The following is a 15475-nucleotide window of genomic DNA, read 5'->3' as shown; positions in this document are numbered from 1 at the left end:
GACTACTGCACAATCCATCCATCTTTACAAAACAATCTCTAAGCTATATTAATTCCACATGTCATTAACAGGGCTTCCCACACTTATTTCAATATAACGGTTATGATCTAATAAGCACGCATAGTGGACCTGAACTGTGAAGTAAAACTTTTCTAAGTTCTGTTATATATTTAGAAATGCTAATTGTTCTAAGCAGTTCTCTGAAAAATCTACCTATTGTCTTGAAGTCTTTCTGAAAAATAGCAGTGCACTTTCTGGCACAAGAAGATTGCTAGGTACAATTTTATATCTGCAATATGAGATCCAAGGCACTGCTGTCTCTGAATGCTAGTCTCAGTAGATTTGGTGATGTCACTTCTGTGCTGCTCAGTGTTCTACTTGCTTGAGATTATGACATGAGGAAGCAAAGCCCTGCTACAACTGTACAAATAATTATGCTGTACTCATCTTCTTTATAATGGAGTTTTGGTTGCTAGAAATCAATCTACTTTAGTGATATATGGAGGTTCCTAAAGCCCCTTTTAATTTTTTTAATTGTCTAAGAATATATTAGTACTAATGAAAAACTGCAAACATAGTCATAGAGTTATTGTCAAGTTGACTAACACCCACTGATGCTGCTACACTGGCTTTGGGCATTTAAACCTAAAGGAAAAAAAAAAAAGAGTCATAAAAGCATAAAAGAGTTAACATGTAGTAAGCGAAATAAGCAGCCTACCCTTATTGCTGCCTGTTTGTTCCAGGTTAATGACTCTGAAAGTACTAAAACAAGAGACAGTCAGGCAACTGGCTTTTTTGGAAGAAGGTCAGTAATGGTAGGTTACATGATTCATTCAGTACAGATTTACTTTAAACATGTATGAACATATATGAATGTTCTAAAGATGATTTAAATGTGAAGCGTGGGAATTAAAAAAAAACAGACAGCTACACTCACCTCACTGCTGAAGCATCAGTCTGATGGTACAACTGTCCCCCACCAGCTCTAAGCCTGAGAAATGAGCGATCATGTGACCCCTGATCACTCAGTTCTCAGTCTGTTCTGAGCAGAGAGAGGTGACTATTAGTCCCCGCTCTCTTCCCTTCCAATGCTCACTGGAGCACTGGGCTGGAAAGGGGAGGGGTAGCAGCTGGCTTAGACTCCTGAAGCAGCTATGAGATGTCAGCCAACAATGGCTGTCAGCTAAATCTGGGTCACAGGAGAGCACAAGTAAGGACTCCTATGACCCACAAGAGAAGAAAAACAAAAAGCTTTGGCTATACTTCTGCTTTAAGCTTGGCAGATAGTAAAAAAATGTGAATGCACAATTGTTTAAATATTGCTGCAGTAAACACTGTTTTAATTTACAGTAATTTAAAATGACAAGGGGATGCTCACTTCACCTGGAGCAAAAGAGTTTTAATCTCTGCAAATAGAAAGGCTTCTTTACAGTAACAGCTGTAACATTGTTGAAAAGACTTAGATAGTTCTGGCAAGCTTGGTAGCTTGCTTTTAAAAGAATGGAGGTCTTTCTAATAGCACAAAATAAAACTGCTATTAATATTTATAAGAAATAACGCCATAAATTGTTGATCCAAGGAGTATGTGATTGCCTCAGTAAATCATGATAGAATGTGTTTCTTTCATGATAGAACTGTTTGGCCCATGTTTTCTCTTTGATCATCTGCAGTTTTAAGGCCTTGAGGATGCAGGTTTTTTTTTTAAACTTAATTTTTAGTGAAATTTTGGTGGTCCGATGGTCCAGGTGTAACAAGAAAAATAAAAAGTGCAGTTTAAACAGCAATACAGTCATCAGAGAGAAAAAGAAAAACATAAATTGTCACAATGATGATTCTGAAAGAAAGTACAATATATCATTAGTTGTATATGAATTCAAGATGTATCGTATTAAGTGTGGATATATGTAATAAAGGAGTAGTAAGATAATTAGTAGTGAAGGAATAGGAAGGTTATCATTATGTGGCCTAACGGTCCAAGAGGCATGCATCACTGTCCTTGATATCTTGTGGGGAGGTATAGTTTATCTATAATTATATATATTAAGATAGGTTATTGGGGCTTTTAGGGTCTTGTATCTAAGAACTCCAATTGCTTAGAAATTTAGGTAGTTGTAAATGTGCCCTGGCAAAGGCATGTTCAAGTTGGCAGCGATGGTTTAAAATAACAATCGTTTCTTGTATATTAGGAGGGTGTTCATACTTCCATTTTCTGGTGATGGCTAAGCGTATTGCTATAAATAAGGATGCAGTTTTTTATTAATATTTCTTTTGCTGTTATTTGAACTTAATGGACATGTGTCTTTTCTCAACCTAACTAAATATATAACTATTCAAATATTTCCTTGGACTACTGAGATTCTATTTAAACATGATAAACCTACAATAGAAACAGACCGGTCTGTCAGAATAGATTTCCTTCTATAAGGTATAATCTAATTGAACATATTTTTTTTTAGCAGCCCTGGGAATTGTTCAAGCTATTTTTAAGGCAAGTGTTTTGATACTCTTTCTACCTTCAATTCAGATTGCATATTATGATATCAGGCAGACAGATGCCTACAGGTTGATCTAAAAATGTCATTGTTTACCTCTGCAGAGTATCAAGAGTTAACATGTTCACAGTGTTTTTTTTTTTTAATAAAAGTAGGAAGTAAATATATGTTATACTTTATTTTTTTGTTAGAATCGATAGATTTGGTACATATTTTTATACTTGTTTATTTTTGAATTATGCACACATTATTTTAATCTTTGTTCAGATAATGCATGACTAACAAAAAAACAAAACGAAACATAAAAAACAGTCTATGGAACTTTATTGGAGCAATGATTGGTTGATGGAACAATTAGCTTTTTACAGGGCCTGTTTTATTCCAGTGTTGTATAAAAGCAATGTAATCCAAAAATCCAAAATGTGATTAGCATTAGGTTCTGAAGTAAATACCAGACACCGATATGTAAGCAGCAAGCTGACAGTATTTTTTGTGGCTAGGCTGCTTAGTTTTTGAACAGTGAGGCTCTACCTAAATAGAAGACAGTTTCCCAGTATACCCAATAGCTTTACATGATCATGTACAATTTTAGTATACAGAACATCTTAATAGCCATGCAACTCCTAACTCTTAACCTTTTGTCCTCAAGTGTGTCCCCCATGCGGCATCTCTCCTTTTGCTTTATTTGGGTTCTATATGCTGCAGTGATTGACGTTGTATTCGAATCTTATGCCAATGCGCAGGCAGCCTAGCTGGAGTGAATTCTGCAGTGTATTCTTATTTTTATAGCAACCCACTACTGTGCATGCAAAGAGTTGATGTATTGTGCAAGAGGAAATTACACATGTAGACTAAATTGTGATTCTTTTGAAATGATAGAAAATTGTAAAATAAAAAAGTGCACTTAAGCTTTGTGAAAAACAGGATTGTTATCTGGGACAACTAGACAGTCTTTTGAGTGTACTCTTTGCAAATCAGACCCCATATGCAACTAATTACTATACACAGCATGATGATACACAATTCTGAGCAATTTCTGTTTAACGATTTAAGGTATGAGGTAAGGTACACTATGATGTCCATAGTGCATTTAAAAAAAAATATGGCATTTTTCTTGTTTTGTAGAGGGTAGCAAACGGGATTATTTCAAATAAACTAAGAGATAATTAGTAGACAATGCTAAAACTGGCATAAAACCTTCCTTCAGGCGACTCCTAATTTAAGTGTTACTGGCACAAAGTGGCGACAGATTGTGCTTCACTACTGCAATATTTACATAGCAGAAACCCACAGTGCAGAAAACGTGAGGCTCAATGATGCAGTAAATTAGCAACAACCATTTTCCAGTGTTAATTTGCTTCCTTGTATATATCCAAATCTTTGACTTCCAAACTGATATTCCACACAGAGTTATTTCTTAATCATTACAATTAAAAAGAATTATACGGCCATCAAATCCTGACCTGGCATAACACAGGATTAATACTGCTAACCATCTCAAATGTTCTTTTCTTCAATCTGACTTCAATCTGACTTGATTAGAATTTTACAAGTTGAATACACGGCTAATTTTGGTTAGGAACCGCACATGCCTCCTGCTCGACAAGTAAGCCTTAAATAGAAATCTACTCTTTGTGTTTACTATGGATATGTGGAAAGTTTCCAAACCAGAAAATAGAAAAAATGGAAAAAGGATGTGGAAAGGAGAAATGATAAGTATCAAAGAAACTGCTAAACCAAAGTTAGCTAAGGTTAAAAAATGTCAAAAGATGGGAGACATTGGGGGGTTTTCTATTAACACATAAAGCTAGCCCAAAAAAAAAACCCAAAAAACTATGGTACGTACTAAAACAAAAAACAAAACTTTATCACTTATACAAATCACATGTAGTAAGTAAAGATGGTGAGACACTGGACTATTTTTTTTTTTACCTTTCCTAATCTTTGGTGCTCTTCGAAAGCAGAAATCAATTCCTGGGCCCATTTTATTTTGTCAGCACTCGGAGTAAACTGCTCCTGGACAATAGGAATCTGGCTTGGGTGAATCACCTGCTTACCTACAAGAAGATTAATAACACCAGAAACATGAATCAACAACAGATGTTCACGCAAAATGTGTCAAACATTCAAAGATGGAGAATGCCTCCCGGACTAGACATTAAATAATAACAAATAATTACTGTAATAGCGTTCTTTTTTTATCCCTGGCACTCCAAAGCAGCATGAATCCTTTCCTTGTGCTCAGGAGGCATGGAAGGATAAATGCAGCCTTGACTCAATTCAGTGCGCTTTAAAAGAATACAAATAATCAGTTCTGTTTTAAAGCAAACAAAAAAAGGAGCCCCATTTTTTTGGTTTATTGTCTAGCTAGCAAAAAAGGGGCTGCGGCTGGAATAAACTCTGTTAGAAGCAGAGGGACACTGTGCTATTAAACAGGTTAAATGTGAAGCCTGTAAGGAAAAAAAACATTATGTACTTTCAATAAGAAAGATACAAAGTCATGAAAACACAATATATAGTTAAATGATACCGGTCTCCTTTTTTACCATTCCCACCAAAGATCCCATGAACAACAGTTACAATTTCCGTATAAATGCTACAGTAAATGTTGAAGGTGAAGCACATATATTAATACTTTATGAGGGTTCTCTTTTTATTTTGACTAAAGGTTTTAAACATATACAGTCATTGTATGAAAGACCAAACTGTGCCCCCACATATTAACATTGTACAGTATATTGTGATGTAAATGCAATGCAAAGGCTTAATAATTGTAAATAAACCCAAACTATTTTAAACAATGGAAGCTTATGTTTAAAACGTATTTTCATAATACAAAAAGGTTTCTGCCAGCTAGTGAACACTAAACATGATTAGCTGTATTGTAACCGAGAATAAAAAAATAACGCATCTGCATGCACTGATACTACAGAGGACAAACATTGACACATTGCCTGTGCTGTTTATGTCTTTTTAATTTATCATAATCCGTCTTTAAACGAAGAGATTTTCATTTGGTCGCAAGAGGTAATTTTAAGTCCTTGAAAGCATCAAGTATTAATGCTGACTTTGATAATCATTTAATCCATTATTTAAAAATACATTTTGCATGCAGCCTTGTGTCTGCAGGAGATCCAGCAATTTGCAAGAATGTGTTTAATATTTGTTTTACAAAAATGGTCTAGAATATAGACTGAAAATAATAAAAGCTAATGAAAAATTTTGTTTTCATTTCCTGTTAAAATAAATATACTACTAACAGCAGGAATGTGCAATAGAATATCTCTGGGTTTGAACTACATCTATAATTCCAAAAATTATATATATATTTTTTTTTATTGTAGGCAATTTTCATGTAAATCTCCATTCAGAAAATCTAACATGTACAGAAACTAGGTGAAATGTGACACTTCACTGAAGCTCTATAATCTGTTCAAATTTAAAGACTTTATTGTCTGCTCAGGTATCCAACACCACTCGATATATTGTTCTAGGTCAATTTGTCAGCTACAACAGGATTACAAGGCATAATTCTAACTCTTTGTATAAGGGTCTTTAGCTGTAACAAAGCAAGGTGTGCTTGTATGTGGCTCAGCATCACTCTGTACATAATGTCTAAAATGTGCTGTGCTAAGTAGCTGCATTGTTTAATGGGATCTTGTAAATAAAACATGAATGATTTCTCACTTCTGTTTTTATTTACAGCAAGGTAGGATTTTTTCAAGGATAATCATGACAAATTAATAGTAAAGTTGGATTCAAACAGCATTATACATTTGTATAAGAGGATTAAACTTTCTCAGTGTTAGGTACAACTGTGCCCATTATTTCTAATGCACCTTGACCAGTTGTTATCAGAACTGAGCTCACAGATGGCAGTATGCTGTGCTTCCTATTGTTGGCTTTACACTACATCAACTTTAACGTTAACTAAACGTTTAACTTCAACGTTAACTAAACAGCTGTGGCAGACCACCTGAGTTAAGGGTATGCGGTACGGCACAATAGGGAGAAGTTCTGCTCCTCTTATCAGCACAACACACCAATTCTCTAGCTATGTTCTTCATCCTTATGCGTTAGACATGGTTTGGCATATATCATACAGCACTTGGAGATGTAAACCCATGTCTCACAAGCTTAATTTACTTGAATTTATTTTTAATTTACTTTTAGTAAATATAACATCAAACTCAGAGATTTTCTTTCTATATATGTTGCAATTTAAAGATAGCCTTGCTTGAATTCCTGTGCATCCAGTGGTGACAGCCATACTGCAAAACTATGTTTAATCATAATAAACAGGTGTTTAGCCATAATACTTTCATAGGGGTGTAGGGATCTGCTGCCCTCTACTGTTAGCTGCTAATATCACAGTGTTATGTAAAATTATGTATTAACACTTTCTGTCTCTGGGGGGATGGCTTAAAAAAAAACCCAGAAGGAAGAAGTCGAGAGAGAGAGTAGCTGACATTACTACATTACTGCAATACTATATATTCACTCAGATCAGAAGCAGAGACTATTAAGAAATTGTTCCTGTGTTCTGGCCGTTTAACTGCAGCTGCCCATAATGTCTTGATTTGAATCTTAGTGATAGACAAGTTTCTGTCCTATTGTTATTATCTCACATGCACATTGCCAGATAGCTACTGTATGTGTGTAGTGGTCACTTTCCAGTATATTAATAGGTGAATCTGTTTATTGCAATCGGGTTTATATGCAGTTCCTCTTATTTTAGTTAACCCGGTTTCTTCTGGTCTGGGATTATAAAGCTAGTTTTAGCTTACAGCTCAATAGAAAGCATAGGCTAGAGCAGTGGTGGGCAACCTTTTTTTTCAACTGAGCCAAATCTCGCCAAAACCACGATTGAAATGTATTTTGAGAGCCACATTTTTAAAACTGAAAATACATCCCCCATATAGTAATTCATCCCCCATAGTAATTCATCCCCCATATAGTAATTCATCCCCCATAGAGTAATTCATCCCCCATAGTAATTCATCCCCCATAGTAATTCATCCCCCATATAGTAATTCATCCCCCATAGTAATTCATCCCCCATATAGTAATTCATCCCCCATAGTAATTCATCCCCATATAGTAATTCATCCCCCATAGTAATTCATCCCCCATATAGTAATTCATCCCCCATAGTAATTCATCCCCCATATAGTAATTCATCCCCCATAGTAATTCATCCCCCATAGTAATTCATCCCCCATATAGTAATTCATCCCCCATAGTAATTCATCCCCCATATAGTAATTCATCCCCCATAGTAATTCATCCCCATATAGTAATTCATCCCCCATAGTAATTCATCCCCCATATAGTAATTCATCTCCCTATAGTAATTCATCCCCCATATAGTAATTCATCCCCCATAGTAATTCATCCCCCATAGTAATTAATCCCCCATATAGTAATTCATCCCCCATAGTAATTAATCCCCCATATAGTAATTCATCCCCCATAGTAATTCATCCCCCATATAGTAATTCATCCCCCATAGTAATTCATCCCCCATATAGTAATTCATCCCCCCTATAGTAATTCATCCCCCATAGTAATTCATCCCCCATATAGCAATTCATCCCCCCTATAGTAATTCATTCCCCATATAGTAATTCATCCCCCCCATAGTAATTCATCCCCCCTATAGTAATTCATTCCCCATATTGTGTCAATTCACTTACCTTTGCTCTGCCCGTTCCTCTTGCCGTGTTCCTGCGCCGTTCCGGTCTTCAGGGCGGACTGTGAGAGGAGAGGAGTTCGTCACGCTGCCCCGCCTACATCCTGACAGCCAATGTTTGCCACGCTCCGTGGGCCGGATTAAACCTGCAGTTTGCCCATTGCTGGGCTAGCTGCAGAGTCCTGACTTTTGGGGCGGCCGCCCGAGAGGAGGGAGGGGAGCGGGCGCCCGGCACACAGAAGAGCCGCATTGAAGTGTGTAAAGAGCCGCATGTGGCTCGCGAGCCGCGGCTTGCCGACCACTGGGCTAGAGCTTGGTTAAGCATTCGACAGCCACTTCTGGTAGTTAGAGGTCTGGTTGCATGTCAGATTAGAAACAACCAGGGAGAAACTAAACGTCAGAGTAGACCAACTAATTGTGAGTTCCAGTGCCACACCACAATTTCTGCATGTGAAAAGCTACATTCTAGACTGGGTGGACAACAGTTGGATAATCTCCCCTCCCAAGGGGCTAATTTAGAGTGGAGAGATATCTGCTGTCTGCTGGACAGTGCAGTATTATTTAATACCATGGCCTCCATTTTACATCCCATTAAAAAATAATGCATGCTGCAATGTGAACCTGCAGTGCCTCAAGCCATTGTCTCTCCTGAAGTGGTCCCTCCTCTCCCATGCAACTTCTGCAGGCTGACACAGGGGGAGCCAGATTATATGACGGAATGGAGTGAGCTCAACATAGGTAAATATATACATCCTTTTTATACAGGTTTGTTAGTATGGGTATTAGGAGAGAGGGAGCATTTAAAAGACTAGTTAAGCTTTATCTGGAATTCTACCTAAATGTGGTGTTTTCTCTTTTTAAGGCCATGGTGTGGTCGCTGGAAGGCCATGTCACTGCTATATAAACTGAGGCTTTACTGTCCACAAACATTAAAGGAAAAGAAGGGCCAAAGCTCTTGGCCCTACTTCTTCTGGGGATCACAGGAGTGCACTTTGTTCTGTACTCTTGTGACCTATATTCTACTGACAGCCAGCTTTAGTCAGTCCTGGCTTTGGAGAAATCCTGTCTTTAAAGTTGGGATCCACACAGATTCATGACTGGTAGCTGGCTCAGCCTCTCAGTGAGCCACTGAGAGGTTGAGCCAGTCGCTCTCACCCCCTCCACAGTTCAGCCCTCCTCTGAGCACTGAAGGGGCAGAGCAGAGAGCTGGCGACTGACAATCACTGCCTCTCTGCTCACTGAAGACCAAGAACTGAGTAATCAGTGGTCTTTGATTGCTCAGTTCCTGATCTTAGAGGAGGCAGTGAACTGATGCTACATCCACAACCCTAAACATCCTGTTGGGAGCCACAGGAGGAAGTGCTGGGACATTTCTTTTACTACATTGGTATGCACAGTGTTGATCTGAACAGCCTTCACAGATATCAGTTAAGGTAGTACTCCAGATAACACTTTTCTCAGTTTCATTTTGTTTTCTATATCCCTATGTGAAAAATTATGTTCTACAGACAGAACAATAATGTGATAGAAATTGTAAAACAAAGAGAGATGTTGTCTTTGATAGCTGCCGCCAAAATAGATGTTCAAATTTCGATATTTTCACTTCCTGTTCTAGTGACAATTGTCAACCACAGGGTTTTCAATTACTTTCTGGCCTGGAGACAAATGTCATGAAGTGAGGATGAAAGCCCCCTAGAGAAAAAGACAGTAATACCAATCTCAGTTTGAAGCCCTTTCTCATTCTATCCAAACCAAAAAAATTTTGGTTAGAATGGGAAAAGCAAAATGCTGGAGTTCTACTTTAACTGTCTATCCCTGCATTCATTTGTAGATAAAAGCATGTATTATATCACAGGAAATGCATAGATGTGAACTCTGGACTTTCTGTAAGTTGTGATTTACTCACAGAGGTAATAATCAGAACAATGGAGAAATGACCAGCCCTCATTAGCTGCTCATAGCATAGTGAGTGGCAGAGATACAGACGTATTGTAAGTATGGCAGCTAGGCAGCCATGCCTAGCTGACTTCCTACCAGTGAAGATGAGCAAAACATAGCCGATATGATCAAACACCGAGTTACTCAAAGCACATTTGGAGCTCAACGTTAGAGACTTTTGTCATTCTAAATATACATATTTCAGTCACAGAATTGACCATTGCTTGCTGCTTCAAAATTGTCATCAAGGAAAAATGTAGCCATACATATCATATATTTAGATGGTCAAGACAAGACCCTGCCTGGATCCTCCCACTTTGATGGATTTATATGCAATACATGGGCTTAACCTTAGTGTTCGGTAAAAAGCATCAGAATGGGAGGATCCAGGTGGGGGTCTGGTTTTCACCATCTGGGTCAATAAAGCTTTTTGGAGGACAGTGGATATATGCTGTGTGCGGCAACATTTTTTCATGATGATTATATACGTGGGGAGCTACTGCATAGAAACAGCACCCATTTGATAATGACAGGAGCCATTTGAGTGACATCTTTTTGCTTCAGAACTGTAAGTCACACTATAGCTCTGCTATAAATTTTAGTTCACATCACGGGGAGACATGTACTGTACAGTTATGTGTCTGTATATGCACTTTTCTATAGTCTCCTGTCTATATAGCTCTTATATTAGATAGCAGTGCTTGTAAGCCTCTGTACTTTCAACTACCAATATACAACACTGACATACTGTATCTCTAAGTCCCAATATGCCTTGCTTAACTCACGCTTGGATCTGTACAAATACATCTCTCAATGTGCCTCACTGGTCTCTTTCCTAGATCTGTAGATCTGTTCAAGCATATGCCACTGGTATCTTTGAACTTTATACAAATTCCAGCATGTCTATTTGTGAATTTACTATTGCCAAAAGTATTATAATTCCCTGTATTCCCCACTGGTGTGTCTTGGATTTGAAGTCTAAGTCCTAATATACCTCACTAGTGTCTCCTATGTCTCAGTAGAAATGAAAGGTTCACCATGTAAAACAGTGGCATCTCCCGTGTCTATAAATAAAGTTCCAGCATGTGTCACTGCTAGCATTCCAGCATAGTTTAGTGCTTGGTTACTCAAGTATTTACATATTCTGAACAGGCAGTAAAACAATTTAAAACAAGCCCTCATTCATCTCTGTACCTATGAGAATGTTTGATTAGTTTTCAAAGTTCACAACACATGCTTTGAAATTGCTTTTTTTGGAGAGCAGAATCTTAACAGTCTTTCAGCCCTCTACTGTAAGCAACAAAGAGTTGTTTTCAAGTTGTTGGGATCTTTAAGACTGAAAAATTTCACATTAAATGCAGCTGGAGAGGTCAGTAATGGCTTGTTTTAAACTCTATTACCGATTTTTAAGAATGTGTAAATATTTTAATGTCTATAGTCTGGGCACAGGTGCACTTTATGGATCTCTTTAAAAGATTCATGTATAATATTGCTTGTTTAAGTTAATGTCATCTATAGTAATCTTTTTCAGTATTGAAACATTATAAAAACAATAGCTAATAAATCTACAAAAAATAGAAAACAACAGGGCAACAGGATTTTCTTGGTACCAACAAGGACACAACATCAATTTATTGGTTAAAACTACATAATTTTTATTCCAAACGAGTTTTGCTGTTTAAAACAGAAATAAAGATTAAAAAGTCCCTCTTAATAGGCTGCATTACAATCACACCAATGATACCGTCTCATGCCAAAAAGATGTTTAATCCACAATGAATCCTGTTGCCGCTGTTTTCTATTTTTTGTAAATTTGTATTAGGATGTAGGTACCATTATTGTGGGCTAACACCCATTAATATTGCACAGTTGTCTTTTGAATAGCTGATAAATATCCAGACTCCAAACTACTATCTACTCATATACTACATTTTGGTCATTGCCCAAACCTGTCAACTTTTGCAAAGTAGTTTATTGGGTTGAATATTTTACTACATCTCTGCTCTACTGCTGTCTCTAGCTATACCAGCTTCTACTGTATATGCAAGTCAGATAATATGCATACCTGACTAGACCCAGCCCCATATTAACAATATCACACAATATTGTCCTAATCTAACAATCTGGCATTTTCATTTTCTATTTTGAACATCTCTACTGTTATATACTGTACTAAATATAAATTAGCATATATGTTATCATATATTGTACCAAATATAAATGAGTATTATTGCAATAAGTATGTTTGTGTTCTAAGGACCCATGCATGCACTTAATTTGGAATAAGGGCATATGGAAATTCACCTTGGAGCTCCATGTTCAGCACAGAAGGACTTGGCCTGTTGCCATGTTATTTCATACAGTCACATACCTCTGTGATATCTCCAGTGTCATAAAGGTGCTGTATTATTGCACATATGAATATTTTAGTGTGTTCATCACTCTTCACTTGCATGTCTTGACTGGCAGGAATGCACTATCTGACCATGCTGTGCTTCTGTCTGATATTGGCATCAACTGATATGCCTCCCCATGTTACACATTTGATCTAACAAAGCAAAAATGTATTGATAGTGAAATCTATATTTATCTATGAAAAAGTCTGCCTTTTTATACTTTTGCTGGTATATAGCCATTCTGTAAATAAAACCAACTAAACTAACCATTTTGTCCTTCAAGCAAATGCTTACTGTGACCTTCCATCAGGCTCTGTTATCGCCATCTGTCTATAAACCTTGCTATCCTGGTTTAAAATATCAGAATAAAAATTGTGCATGTTTAACCCAATATCTTAATCTCTAAGATGCAGTGGGACTTTTTAGCTAGTTTCTTTTCATAGAAAAATGACAGCCAAGCACACTAAAGGAAAAAACAATAATAGTTTCTGGCCCTCTAATTATTAACATATGTCTGACATGGGTAAAGCACAGGTTCACATTTAATGTAAATGTTTTTAGGGGATGGGGTTCATTATTGTTGTTTATGATGCTCTTAGAGTTGTCGATATTGTATAGATAGATGGGTTTTCCTTTATATTTCTCAGAGCAAGTTGATTCCCCTTGTGCTCTGATAAATAGAGATTTAAACCTTGGCAAACACCAAAACCAAGCTCAGATTTTAAGAAATTTGGATACACTTGCTGATATATTGTGTTTGTGATGACATTTTTGTTATTTGGCACCATTAGGTTTACTTTATTCTACCTGTAAATTTGCACTAAAGTGGTAGTAAACCCGGTCTTCCTTCCAGGTTCACATGCTCCGGCCCTCTTACTGGGCGAGCCACAATGATGTCACTCCCGCACATGCACACGGGAGTTTTGGCTGTGGCAGAGCTCTGAAGGGATGGCACAGGTATGCGGCATTGATGTCATCGGCTGCATGCAATGTAAATATCTCCTAAACCATGCACGTTTAGGAGATATTCAGTGTACCTACAGGTAAACCTTCTTATAAGCTTACCTGAAGGTACAAGTTGAAAAAAAAGACTTTACGTCCACTTTAAGACTTCGGAGAAACATTGAGGTGAGGGCTGGGACTGCCCAATCTGGAGGAGGCATAAACCACTTACATGAATTGCTCTCTGCCCTCTGTAAAGTGCTGTGTAATATAGGGGCACTGTTTAAGTAGGGGGGATAAATAAATTAAGTAGAAACATCAAAAAGTATGTGCTCACTGTAGGTCCCGTGGAGCAGTTTTGAGAGGTTGGAGCAGCTTCACTAGAGTTTTTCTCCTTGCATGTGGAGTGGTGTTCTTGTATCCACCAAAAGAGCAACATTAGCTTTCCTGATAGAAACATAATCTCTATTTGTATTATTTATCATTTTTACAGCTTCTGCTTGGACCTAATAATTCTGTTCAATGGAATATTTTATATTCTATTTATTTAGAAGGAATGCTACCAAAGAAATGTCACAGGCATGATGAGCATATCGGCCCTGGAGTTTGCATACTTTTGTATATGTATGACTATTTTTCAAGACAGTACAACCGACACCAATGTCCCGTATTATGACATGAATGTGTGAAATGTTGTTATTAAATGTAATTTGTTAAATAGGACTTTAGTTTTAGACAAAGATCAACTCACTTATTAGTAGCCATTCATGCAGAATTTATGTTCTCAACCTTTTAATTGATAGAGTGTTGGCATCCTGTCCTTGTTTCAGCAAGTCAGAAGTCTTTTACTTTTAGCGCCAAAGTAAATGTCTTTAGGAGTTATGTGTTATTTATTTGTAGTCATAGTCTTTCACAGAAATGCACCATAGGTAAATATAAAGTAATGGCTGCCTATGGAAGTACAAAAACAGATGGTGCTGACAGAGGTACCCATGGCTCCAATTTCTGCCTTTAGTCTACACTACTATGCTAGCAAATGTCTTGTTTGTTAATACTTTCCATTTGTATTGAATAATGTTGTGAAAAATGCAACTAAAGTTTAAATAACACTGAATGGTCTTGAATTTACTTTAGTTTCATCATAGAAATGAACGATTAAACTTATCATATATCTACTTTTTTGGTCCAGATCACATTACATACCATTACCCAACAGCACAATGTAAGATTTATGTTGACAAAGAAACATAAAGTGCATTTAAAAATAAACAAATAAAAATGTAGGAGTAGGAATAGCTGAATTCCAAGCAGATATACAGTCAGGTCCATAAATATTGGGACATCGACACAATTCTAACATTTTTGGCTCTATACACCACCACAATGGATTTGAAATGAAACGAACAAGATGTGCTTTAACTGCAGACTGTCAGCTTTAATTTGAGGGTATTTACATCCAAATCAGGTGAACGGTGTAGGAATTACAACAGTTTGCATATGTGTCTCCCACTTGTTAAGGGGCCAAAAGTAACGGGACAATTGGCTTCTCAGCTGTTCCATGGCCAGGTGTGTGTTATTCCCTCATTATCCCAATTACAATGAGCAGATAAAAGGTCCAGAGTTCAGTTCATGTGTGCTATTTGCATTTGGAATCTGTTGCTGTCAACTCTCAAGATGAGATCCAAAGAGCTGTCACTATCAGTGAAGCAAGCCATCATTAGGCTGAAAAAACAAAACAAACCCAACCCAGTTGTTGCCAAAACAACTGTTTGGAACATTCTTACAAAAGAAGGAACGCACCGGTGAGCTCAGCAACACCAAAAGACCCGGAAGACCACGGAAAACAACTGTGGTGGATGACCGAAGAATTCTTTCCCTGGTGAAGAAAACACCCTTCACAACAGTCGGCCAGATCAAGAACACTCTCCAGGAGGTAGGTGTATGTGTGTCAAAGTCAACAATCAAGAGAAGACTGCACCAGAGTGAATACAGAATACAGTAATTTCATTTCAAAT

At 37.3% G+C, this 15475-nt stretch overlaps 1 protein-coding gene across 2 annotated transcripts in view; it reads right to left on the bottom strand.

Moving 5' to 3' along the window:
- Window positions 1-15475, bottom strand: part of CLYBL (citramalyl-CoA lyase) — a 496984-nt gene that overhangs the window by 25722 nt on the left and 455787 nt on the right. For both annotated transcript variants that reach the window (XM_089684538.1, XM_089684539.1), the window contains one exon: window positions 4425-4549. In XM_089684538.1, coding sequence (XP_089540664.1) covers window positions 4425-4549 — 125 coding nt within the window. The remainder of the gene's footprint in view (window positions 1-4424; window positions 4550-15475) is intronic.

Source organism: Staurois parvus, unplaced genomic scaffold (genome assembly GCF_062004578.1).
Source record: "Staurois parvus isolate SC_StPar_1 unplaced genomic scaffold, SC_StPar_1.0 ptg000349l, whole genome shotgun sequence".
NCBI lineage: Eukaryota > Metazoa > Chordata > Amphibia > Anura > Ranidae > Staurois > Staurois parvus.
The sequence above is the reverse complement of the archived record's forward strand: the minus strand, read 5'-3'. Positions and strand labels throughout refer to the sequence as shown.